Source organism: Chroicocephalus ridibundus, chromosome 4 (genome assembly GCF_963924245.1).
Source record: "Chroicocephalus ridibundus chromosome 4, bChrRid1.1, whole genome shotgun sequence".
In the NCBI taxonomy this organism is placed as follows: Eukaryota; Metazoa; Chordata; class Aves; order Charadriiformes; family Laridae; genus Chroicocephalus; species Chroicocephalus ridibundus.
In genome coordinates, this window is record NC_086287.1 from 29,761,789 (window position 1) to 29,773,781 (window position 11,993).

The window sequence follows — 11,993 nt, forward strand, 5'->3', positions numbered from 1 at the left end:
TTCGCTGGTGCGGCCAATCCGCGGCCCGGCACGGGGGGCGGTGGGGGCGAAGGGGGCGGGGCGAGGGGATCGCTGGGGGCGATTGGCTGCCGGCCGCCGGCGCCCCGCCGGAGGGGGGGCGCGGAGCGGGCGGGGCGGGTGGGCGGGGAGCCAATGAGGGCTGCGGGGGGCGGGGCCTAGGGGAGGGGGCGGGGCGAGGGGCTCCGTCGGGGGCCGCGGTGCAGCGACCCTCGGCCGGGATGGCGGTGGCGGCGGTGGCGCGCGGCGCCTGGGGCGGGCGGCGGCGCGTGGCGCTGAGGGTGAGGCGGCGGCCCCGGCGCTCGGGGCGGGGGCGCGGCGGAGGGAGGGGGGCTGGTCGTGGCCCCCTCGGCCCCGTGGGAGCGGGGAGTAGCCGATGGCGGCCCCGGTGGGGGGGTGGGTGACAATCCGCGGATGGGGGGAGTCGGGCGGTCGGGAGCCCTGCGGAACCGCGCTGGTCTCTGCTTCCCCTCCCCTCCAGCTGCCGTGGAGAGACGGTGCCCCCTGGATCGCCTCAGCCGCCGCCTCCTTCTCCTCTTCCTCGGTGGTGAGTGCCCGTCCCGCGGAGCGGGGGAGGCCGGGGGGGGAGGAGAGGCGGGGACAGGGCGCGGGAATGCCCCGGGCGCCGCCGCCGGCCGAAGGGTTGTTCCCTGGGGTCTGCTCTTGTAAGGTCGTTTCTGCCATCTCGGCCTGGCACAGCCCGGAGGCCCCACCTTGCGCGACCGGAGGGAAAAAAAAAAACCAAAACCTTCAGTGTCAGATCGGTTTGAGTCCGGGCCGCTCCCCCGCTCGCCCCTTCGCCGTGCAGCCGCTCCGGGAATCCTCCCCCCCGCGTCGCTTCTCGTAGCGGGCCCTGCCCGGGCCAGCAGGTGCCCCCAAGGGCGATGCCGTAGTGCGATTAATCGCGTCCCGGTTTGTTTTCTCCACGTTCCCGAAGCAGCACACATTGTGCTAAATATACACCAGCCGCTTTTATTTTTTTCCCGATTTTTAGGTGTCTTTTACCACGTGTAATATCTGTTCAATAAGATTGGCAAAAATGAATATAGAATATATAACTAGTGATAATATGTGAAAAAAAGATTGTTTCAAAGTGTGCAGACTGGCCTCATCTATTTATGTCAGAGAGAGGATCTGATTTCCTCTGGGCAGCATCAAACAACTTTAACTGTTAAGGTGCCTTTTTTCTTCCGGTATCCGTGGCAGCACACGCTCCAACTTCTGAATAGCTAAATCATGATTCTCCAAATAGTCTGCTTTTACTACACCCCTTGTTCCTGTAGTGACCTCAGTTCTCCACAGAAAAAGGTGGTGATCTTAGGGAAAAAGTACAGGCAATCTTAATTCAGCCTTTCCTGGGTTGCTTAAAATATTTTTTCTTTGTATTTTGTGTGATTTTCTAGATATCCCTTTTAAGCAATTTGTAAAAAACATAAATTCCATTGCACTGAAGTCCCCATGGGTCATAAAGCTCTGGAGTTTGTAGGTCCACGGCAGATACGTGGCACTTGTGCTAACAGAGTGAGTGATAGCAGTAGGAGTTTGTCGTTCTTTAGACCAGCACTAGAAGACCTTTTCTGACAGTCAGGAAACCAAGGACTCAGATTTCTTGTGCTTCCTTCCAAGTTCTAGAGGGGATTGTGTTTTCGTAGGCACAGACTTCTGCCTCTTCTTTCCTGAATGTAATTCCAGCTACATAATCTTCTGCAACTTTTTTTTTTTGACCTGTTCCTGGTGTTACCTCCCAAAAGGTCTTGCTTTTGCTTTAACGGTCTTACTTTACACTTCTCATCCTAGTCCTGCTTTCTCAGCTTCTCCCAACTCTCACTGCTGTGAGATATCCCTCAACACCAATCTGTTTTCCTGCATGCTACAGTTTTGTTGCTTATCCAGTGCTAGTTACAGCTTCTACCCCTGCTTTTTCTTCAGCCCTGCATTTACCTCCTTATTCCAAACCTGCCTTTTCTCTCCTCTGCATCTGAGTTGGAAAGTTCTGTTCTCCGTGCTGCCGGCCAGGACAATCACTGGGAACTGGGCAGGTGCAAGTTCCTTGCTCTTAGCTGCAGGGAATGGGGAAAGTCCAATTTTATGCCTATAGCTATGAGCCAGAGAGACGGACCTACTTAGTGGCTTGATGGGAAGGAAACACATAGCATGAGTGTGCACTGGGCACAGGGGTTTCTCACAAGGTGAATTATTAACTGTTTCTTTTGAACATTTATGAATTGCAGTTTTTCAGTTTTCTAACTTAGGTTAGAAACTAACTTAACATTGGGTGAGTAATTGAAATAGTTCTGAACATAAGCACAGCAATGTACTTTTGCTATAACTGCTTTTAGAAAAAATTTTGGCCATTTTTGTGTAAAGCAAGAGGAAAATGGGGCAGAGAGTGTGAAAAATTTCAGTCTAAGCAGTTAGCTGGGTCTTGCTGTAAATACTGGATCTAGACTCTTTAATGGGTGCCGTAGTGGTAAATGGTGAAGGTTTGCATGTATTAAAGCGCACTGGTGACTGGGCGTCTTGAGACAAAGATCACTCACTGGCCAGTGTTTTGTCCTCCACAGCCAACAACCAAACTTTTCATTGATGGGAAGTTTGTTGAGTCCAAAACTACTGAATGGATTGATATCCACAACCCGGTAAGTGAAACGGCCTCACCTTATATATAAGCGATCACTGCGCAACAGGAGTCTGTGCCTCTGTTCAAGCTTTTGGCAAAAGGGGAAAGTACATACATTTCTTGAGAAAGGCTTAGACTTGAAGCTTAAGATGGATTTAGCACTGTGTAATTGCTTCTCAGTTTCCTGTTCACATGAAATGTCAGTCTTAGGAAAGTGATTCCCTCCTTTATCTCCCCTATGTAGTAAAACCTTGATCTCCGGAAAGGAAGCTTAAACCCCACTTAAATTTTTTTTTGCTCATAGAAAGGCTCTGTGATCAGTATGTCAAATTTCTGAACGGTTTCTTTCACCCTGTATGTGAATTCAACCGGCTGTGATTTGATGCCAGCTGAATGTGAAGTAATGATAGAGACTGATTTCACTCTCAGACCAAGGTAAAAAATCCTGTCAGCTGAAGCTCCCCTCCTTTCAGAGCTTCTATCCGTGAGCCACAATATTCACAGTGAATTTAGAGGTTGGGTGCTATGCAGTGCAAAATAGTCTTAAATAAGTGGCACTTGTCGTAGTCCTCCACCAAAGACAAATGGAGATGAGGCTGCACTCAGAATTCTGACCCTTCTGACCCCCTAGTAAGCATTTGGACAGCAGTTTCTAAAACTTTTCTCTGTAAAGCCCTATTTTGATTTGCTTTCTGTAAGTGATCAGAGCAGCAAGCCATGTTCATGAAGCTCATCCGGTCTCTTGCGTGGCAAGCAAAGTTCGTGTTTAATTTTCTTTCTCTTGAGTATTTTCTCTTAGTGATGTACCTGATGTTTTTGTCATGTCAAAGCAGACTTAATTTTTAAGAGCTCATTAGAAGGAGGTTAAACTGGCAAAGACCAGCTTTTAAAGTGAAAATACCTTAGAACTAAGGTTGCATGTAAAAATCTTACTTTGGCCTGGTGATCTAGGTGAACTAACATCAGTGCCAATTGCGTAGTCATGTACTGCTTTTTCCAAAGGAACCTTGCCTCATTTAATGCACAAGAGGGACAGCAGATGAGCCAAGATGAGGCAAAAGACCACAGTCCGCAGAAACCTTTGCCTTATAGTCTCTAGGAGCTCCAAGACAGACAAGTCACTTCAATTCCAACTTGGAAATCAGCATGGCATTTGCAGCTTTCTGGGTGCTTGGTTTGAGAAGTGCAGAGTGCAGGTTTTCAGAACTATTCCAGTTGTAGCCCAGCCCTTTTTGTGTGCACCAAGGAAGGAGTCTCTTTTGTGCTCTCCCCTCAGAAGTACAGCTCCTTGTAGAACAAGGATGTTAGGTGTGTGGTGTGAAATGGTTGAATGGTTGGCAGGGACAACTGGAAAAAAGTTGAGTTTTGATGCAGGTTTTTTTTTCCTTCAGGCCACAAATGAAGTGGTTGGCCGTGTACCAAAAGCCACAGCCAGTGAGATGGAGGCAGCTGTGGCTTCTTGCAAAAAGGCTTTTTGGAACTGGTCAGAGACATCTGTTTTGAGTCGCCAGCAAATCTTCCTGCGTTATCAACAACTCATCAAAGACAATCTGGTGAGACACCACGGCTGTGTGTGATGGCTGTTGCTGAATGCATTGCAGTTGACTTTAGGAATTAAATTGAGAGGGTCAGGGTTTACTGCGTTCTTGATGAGGCATTGTTGCTATGATTGAGGAGCCAGCTGAGATGCTGTCATTGAGAGGTCTAGCAAAGCACTCTCCAAGCAAATGGGGACGCAGAGGCAGTGCTTCTTAGGAAATATTATTCTGCATTTGTCCCTTTACCAAAAGACCATAAGAGGAACTTTCAGTCTTGACGGAGAATGTGCCAGTTGACAAAGACAAGTGGGACGAGAATGTTACTATGACTTTGGATTCCCCGGATTGCTTTTTCTGTGTGTCTGTGGTGTGACACATGAAAGCTGTAGAATAAAAGCCAACCCACTGTTGACTTTTCTAAAATGTCACCTGTGTGCCTTACTGGCTTCTTACCCACAAGAAGCAAATCAGCCAGTGTAGGCATTCCCAGGTTCTGCTCAGTCTTCATTGTGATGTTCAGCTGTCTGTTAAACTCTCTTATCTCTGCACCCTGATGCATGGACAGGCACTTTTCTAACCTTCATAAACTTCATCTTTTCCATTTTCAGAAAGAAATTTCAAAACTCATCACCTTTGAGCAAGGGAAGACCCTGGCTGATGCTGAGGGAGATGTGTTCCGAGGCCTCCGTAAGCTGCTGGCTCCTCCTGTTAAAAAAGGGTCTTTGAGAACCTATAGGAAGGGAGGAGGTCTCCTGAGCAACTGATTGCTCTGAGATTATGTACATGTAGCTTCCTTCACAGCCTCCTTCTGAAAGAAAAGGGGTGATTCTAACTCTAACCGGGAAAGTTCCCTTAGATTGAGTTACCCTGAATCACTCCCAAGTTGTTAGATCCTTCCTTTTCCTAGGAGTGACTACAAATTGCTGTAAAGGGATGAGAACTTCTCACTTGCGCCCAGATGTCTAAGGTTGAGGTCCAGGTGGTACACTAATAGTATACCTGTGCTTCTTCTACTGGGGCTGCTGTGTCTGTGCTCCTATCACAGTGACATAAAATGCACTCAAAAGAGAATCCATTCACGATGAGCTCACAGTGCTTGGCAGAGCAAAGGTATTTTCTGGAGCACAATGAGTTTTAAGATGTGGGAAAAGAGGCTGGAAGGAAGACTTAGGTCAAGGCAGTGATGAGAAGGGAGTTTGGGGACTGGTTGTTAACAGATCACCCAGCGGCATATTGCCCTTTCTGCTGCAGAGGTGGTTGAACATGCTTGCAGTGTGACGTCCCTCATACTGGGAGAGACCATGCCCTCCATCACTAAAGACATGGACACTTACACCTACCGTCTGCCTCTCGGCGTGTGCGCTGGGATTGCACCGTTCAATTTCCCAGCCATGATTCCTCTTTGGATGTTCCCCATGGCTATGGTATGTGGAAACACCTTCTTGATGAAACCATCTGAGCGTGTACCAGGAGCACTCATGTTCCTTGCCAAGCTGTTTCAGGATGCTGGTGCCCCCGATGGGACCCTGAATATCATCCATGGACAGCATGAAGGTAATAACAGCCCTTGGGAGATGGCTGGAGTGTCTAAGTGTTGTGGTGCATGTTCAGTGGAGGTACTAAAGAAGTTGGGGAGTCTGATACTACTGCTGTTAGATAGGTTTGGACAGGCACTTCACCCCTCTTGATGGAGGGGCGGGGAGGTGACTGGGAGATTCTCTGCCATCTTGCACCAAATCTTTCAGGACATATGGTGGGCAGAATTTTGGGGGATGGGTCAGAGTTTCTAAGGCATGTAAGTGCTCAGATTCTATTTAGCCACCTAAGCTGCAACTGAAATAAGTAGATAAGTCGTCTTGATTTCACAAGGAAGCCTAAACAAGATTTAAATGCCTCACTGAATATGGAGCGGGAGCCAGAATTTTAACTCCTAAGGTGATGTTTTCCATAGCACACAAGTACCCTCAGAACACAAGAGTACAAATAGACAACAGTAACTTCGCTTCACCATCGCTTGGGCACCTTGGGAGATGCCCAGAGCATGAAGAGATGTCAGAGAGATGGGTGTATGAGCACAGGGGCAGGATTACACAAGCTGAGAAATCAGTGGAGAGATGCATGGACAGACAGTAGGGGAACTCAAATGTAGGAAACACAGAGGCAGGAATTTTGATAAGAAGATATATAGATTTAGCACTCTGGGGGTGGGGACAGAGGGAACCATTTGTGCACCACAGTGTGTAATGTATTATTTCCTATTTGAAGCTGTGAATTTCATTTGTGACCATCCGGAGATCAGAGCAATCAGCTTTGTGGGATCTAATCAGGCTGGCGAGTACATCTATGAGAGAGGATCCCGGAATGGCAAGAGAGTCCAGGCCAACATGGTAATGCCTCTGCAGCACACTTCAAGCACATAGACTGCCTCTGTCTCCTGTGAATGTTAAGAGAGACCATGCCACTCAGCAGCAGAAGCTGACTTTGCTACTGATAGTTAAGTGCGGAGGCTGCCCTTCTGGGGCAGCCCTTCAGCCTGTTGGTAGCAGAGTCATAGCTACTATATGAGAATGTTGCCAGAGAACAAAAGAAGTGGGCCGGGGTGGTTAACAATGAGAGGCTCTGTATGTGTTATATTTCAGGGAGCCAAGAACCATGGTGTGGTGATGCCTGATGCCAATAAAGAGAACACCTTGAACCAGCTGGTTGGAGCTGCTTTTGGAGCAGCTGGCCAACGTTGCATGGCCCTGTCTACAGCAATTCTAGTGGGAGAAGCTCAGAAATGGCTGCCAGAGCTTGTGGACCGAGCCAAAAATCTCCGTGTAAATGCAGGTACAGATTGTGATAAGGTATTTCTTTCAAGGTACTTCACTTCTGTACAACTGTAGCGTTTTAGGTAGTATCTGCCATACAACGGTGTGTCCCTTGGAGCTATTGGCGCCATAGGTTTGATGTGTAGGGGTAGGAGGTGGCAGATTATCTGGATTGGGAAACACAGCCCTAGAGCTGGAGTCAGGAACATGTAGGAAGGCTTGGCAGTGTGACTGTGATGCAAGGTTTACAGGATCGGTCTTGTTTTAACTGGAGCTTTGAGGCTATGTCCTATGTTTAACTCAAACCTACCATTTATATAGCAACATCACTTAGAGGTTCTTCCAATTTTTAGTGTGCATGCAATTAAAAAGAAAAATGGAGACATGTACTTTGCAAAAACTAGACTGTTATTAATTCTACAAGAGTTATCTTCTGTTTATGTTGAATAAAGTCCTGCAAAGGGGAAAAGTTTCCTCTCTGAGAAGAATCTGTTATTGAATTTTGGCTTCTCAGTGATCTAAAATTATGCTTAATGTTATTTGATGATTCTGAGAGTTGCAGGCTATTACTCTTGTTCGTTAATATCTCAAATCTTTGTTCTGTGTCTCAGAAACATCAGGATTTTCAGATTTTTCCTGCCACCGTAGTTATCTCCATGATGCCTATGAAGAGGAAGCTGTCAGGGTTAAAAACTTGATGTCTCTGCCTCTTCACAGGAGACCAGCCCGGAGCAGATCTAGGGCCTCTAATCAGTCCCCAAGCTAAGGAACGGGTTTGCCATCTGATTGAGAAAGGAGTAAAAGAAGGTGCCAGCCTTCTTCTGGATGGACGTAATATCAAAGTGAAGGGCTATGAAAATGGCAATTTTGTTGGACCAACAATCCTTGCCAAGGTCAAGGTAAGATGACCAAAACCAGGGCTTGATGCTGTATTTTGCAGGGTCAGTTGAAAAATGGGTTACCCAAATCAGTCAGGAATCAATAAACACTAGGTGGAAAACCCATAAATGGCTCAGCCTTCCCTTGCACAATTCCAGTGAAGTGCTGTTGTGGAGGTGATGGAAGAATTTGCAGTAGTGCAACATACTCTGAAGGAGGTTAATGATCTTAACTTGAACAGAATGCAGCCAATTAGAAGAAGATATGGGCAGTTTGCACTGTGTTAAACTAAATGTCCATCGAGCATAGCGTACTATCTGTAGTAATGGCCAGCAGCAGATGCCTAAGGAAGAGTATGATGAAGACCAAATTTGCAATTTTCCTTCCTCTGTTATACATCTGTGCAGTTTGCAATTTAAGGACTTGCAGAAACAAAAGTTAAATATTGGTGGAAATCTTCACAAGAATAATACAGGACGAGGTACAAAATCTCTTTGTTGTTGAATATATTCAAAACTTTGTTGAGTCAGCCTCTCAACATAATGCATGGTGTACAACAGATGGACACTACTACGGGGGAATATTCTTTACCAGGTACACATCCATCTGAGTTTTTATACCTAAATTCATTCTTTTATGTTTATGCAATTAGCTGGTATGATTTCCTTAATATTTAAGTATTCAGTTCTTTTTGGTGAGTGATTCCATGATAGCAAACTAATCTTGATAATTCTGCTATTGTACTTTGTATTCTTAGGATTTTATTGATTTTTATGCTCTTTTATAATTCAGGCTTTTAATCTGTCTCAGAATTTTCTTGCCTTGTTTTCATTAAACATCTTAAAATACTTCACTTTCCTGTGTTGTGTCATAAATATTGTTAGGTATTCAAAAGTGAAAGTTTCACTGAGATTTTTTGATAATTAGTTTTCTTATACAGTGGTTAGTAATAGGTTAATCCGCATAAAACTTAAAACTTGTCAAATAAATGTTTTGTAGTTCGCTGTATTAGCTATTAGTGATTCAGATATTCTCCAACTGGTGTTTTTGTATTTGTCAGATGTTGCTAATCAGACATAAATCCTGGACACTGAGTTGGAGAGAATAGCAGGTTCTGGTCACTTCGTCAACAAGAACTGACGTAAACTATCCTGAATTAATCGCCGTCTTAATCAGCTTGGTCATGTAGACCTGTAAGTGAGGTTAAGCAGGCAGTAAAAACAGAAAGTGCTCTGGAGATGAAAAGCAGAACCTTCTTTAGTGGTCTAGATAGATGGCAGGGCATGGGAAATGGTGAACAGGGAAGGAGGACCGAAAGATGGCCTGTGGCAATGTAGTATGATGGGTAATCCTAGGAATATCCTGAGCATTAGCAGCACATGTGTTCATTATATCCTGTTTCCTATGATATTTTTATTATATCCTGTTCATTATATTCTATATACAAGCTGCTTTTTCTGCTGTTTGTCTTGGTAGCCAAACATGACTTGCTACAAGGAGGAAATCTTTGGGCCTGTCTTAGTGGTTCTGGAAGCAGACACTTTGGATGATGCCATTGAGCTGGTGAACAATAACCCCTATGGAAATGGAACTGCAATCTTCACCACGAATGGAGCCACAGCTCGGAAATATTCTCACTTAGTAGATGTGGGTCAGGTATGTTCAAGCTAGAATTGTTGCTATTAGTACTCACCATTTACAATGGGTAACCATCCAGCTGTAGTGACTAATCACTAACTACTCAGCCAACAGTACCCAGCCTCGGATTTAAAGAAACAAACTATGGTAGCTTTTGGAGAGTGCTCTGCAATCCGCTACTTCTTGTGATTAATATGGCAGCTTTCCTTTGGTTTAGGTGGGTGTCAACGTTCCAATCCCCGTACCTCTGCCCATGTTCTCTTTCACCGGCTCTCGTGCTTCGTTCAGAGGAGACACCAATTTCTATGGCAAGCAGGTAACTTACTGATTCAGAGTACTCTATTGGATTGAATTGTGATAAATGGCAATGAGGAATGGTCATCAGACCTCATTAATAAGGAGACTTTGAAGCCGTCTCAACCAGGAAACTGAAGACCAGCCAGTGATCACAGCCAGCATAATGCATGTTACAATAGCCAATTCCTTTTTTTTTTTCTTTAATATAAAAAAGCAAGCCGTTTTTTAGGAGATTTGAGAAGGGGGGAAGAACTAAGTAGCAAGCTTACTCACAGAGCCAGAATCTTTGGGGAGCTGGTAAAAAGAACAGGCTGACAAGAATTGTTCCCACAGAGGAAAACTCAACCCTCTGTAAATACAGCAAAAACTGCTTGATACACCACTGGTGCAGACCTCAAGAATTCATAAGGCCAAACGTCTGATCCTTGTGTCTCTCCTTTCTTCCAGGGAGTGCAGTTCTACACACAGCTGAAGACTATAATTTCTCAATGGAAAGAGGAAGATGCCACCGTTACCAAGCCTGCTGTGGTTATGCCAACTATGGGAAACTAAATCAGCCTTTACAGATACTGTTTCTGCTGCCCTTCTCCTTCCACGCTGCACTTTCCAGCTTTGTCCTGACTATCATAATTTCCTTGGGAGTAAATAAAAAGCTCCATCTTCTCAAGGATCTCTGTTTCTGTGCAGATCAGGCAGGCTCATGTAATGCACAGTCTGAGTTTTCTGCTGCTGTCAGTGTTTTTTGGTTAGCTGAACTCAATTTTTTTCCTATAACCTATCACAGAGGAAACAACCTTATCTAACTGAAAGAGCAGACAGTGAGGTTGGTCTTAATTTGTATGTCTTTCCAGACCCTCTGAACTTGAACATTACTCTGGTTTCCACTTCAATATCTTTAGCCTTAGTGACTCACTCCTGGCTACATCTTGTAGCAGTTTTCTTTACCTCTTTATCTTACATGTTAAGATTTTGAGTTCACCTTACTCAAAGATGAGTACTCATTTTGAGTGACATAACTGGGACACTTTGGGTGTCTCATAGAAGTGACTTTACATACAATGAAGACAGCAAGTTTGGGAGTTGAGAACGTCAGCCTTTCATCTGTTGAGCAGTTTCCACAACACTTGGGAAACAGCTTTCTACAGATTTTTCAGGAAAGCATATTTGATGGCTTGTCTGAGGATGAAAGAAACTCCTGTATGGTACAGTGACCTTCACCGTGCCTCTGATAGCTTGAAAACTTCTGTTCCTGTTGTGTATGTGGCTTGTATTCTCCAGCTTGCTGTCAATTCTGTTATACCTGAAAGTTGTCTGGTGCCTTTTTACTGTGCTAACAGATATGTGCCTACAGGTCCTGTAACATAACAAAACTGTGGAAGCAGAAACATAAGGATGTATACGTGTCTTTGTGTCACAGCACCGTGTGGGTCTGGGTGGAAGGGAGAGTAAGCAGACGGGTCAGAAGGAGGAAAGAACACGCTTTTTAATCACAAAGCAGCGAGACGTGTTCTGTTGGTTTCTTTTCCTGACTATGGCTCTATTTTTTTGCGTCGATTGACTCCATGTCACATTTGCTCTAGTCATGTTCTCTAGGGACTGCAGGTCCCATTACTAGAGAAGGATAAGACTTGGTATACCCTGTTTTTAAGAATCTGTGCATTTGGAGCTGGAGAGCCTGTATTTTTATTCCTGGTTCCTGGAAGATGATGCAGCCATGACAGTTCTGCAGGGAACTCTTTTAAGCACCCATGCAAAATAATATTATTCTAATGATTGTAACCTTTACTTGTTCTAATTAAACAACCTGAATGTGAACACTTTGTATCCTGCCTTCTGGTAAAGATGCCTTGTAACTGACAGTTATGTATTAGTGCAATTACTGGGGATTCACTAAAGTTTGTATCTTTTTTTTTTCCCCTTTGCTATACCCTAGACGGAAATTCTCGCCTTGTAATTTGATTACAAATTAAAAATATGCTAATATATTTCTGCAGAATATGACTGTTCCTTGGTAAGACGTTATATAGGTGGATGTTGACTTTGTTCCCCTCTTTGCAGAGGCTGGTCTGTGACTCCTGTAACCCATGTATACATCTTCCTTTTACAGTACCTCAGGGACCTCTGTCCCAATTTCCTTATACCGCATTTCAAGGAGTGCATTGCTTCTGTTTCTGCATACACATCATTTGACCA

At 45.1% G+C, this 11,993-nt stretch overlaps 1 protein-coding gene across 1 annotated transcript; it reads left to right on the forward strand.

Annotated features, from left to right (window-relative positions):
• Nucleotides 1-168: 168 nt before the first annotated feature.
• Nucleotides 169-11,785, forward strand: ALDH6A1 (aldehyde dehydrogenase 6 family member A1). Its single transcript, XM_063331308.1, has 12 exons — nucleotides 169-299; nucleotides 500-565; nucleotides 2,583-2,657; nucleotides 4,030-4,191; nucleotides 4,785-4,863; nucleotides 5,428-5,730; nucleotides 6,442-6,563; nucleotides 6,816-7,005; nucleotides 7,704-7,885; nucleotides 9,342-9,521; nucleotides 9,721-9,819; nucleotides 10,248-11,785. Exons 1-12 carry the CDS (start codon nucleotides 240-242, stop codon nucleotides 10,350-10,352), a joined length of 1,623 nt encoding a protein of 540 aa, XP_063187378.1. The 5' UTR covers nucleotides 169-239; the 3' UTR covers nucleotides 10,353-11,785.
• Nucleotides 11,786-11,993: the final 208 nt, after the last annotated feature.

Coding starts and splice junctions, on each gene's coding strand:
- ALDH6A1 (XM_063331308.1), top strand. CDS start 240: ATGGCGGTGGCGGCGGTGGCGCGCGGCGCCTGGGGCGGGCGGCGGCGC. Junction 7,886..9,341: donor CAATCCTTGCCAAGGTCAAG/GTAAGATGACCA, acceptor TTGTCTTGGTAG/CCAAACATGACTTGCTACAA. Junction 9,820..10,247: donor CCAATTTCTATGGCAAGCAG/GTAACTTACTGA, acceptor CCTTTCTTCCAG/GGAGTGCAGTTCTACACACA.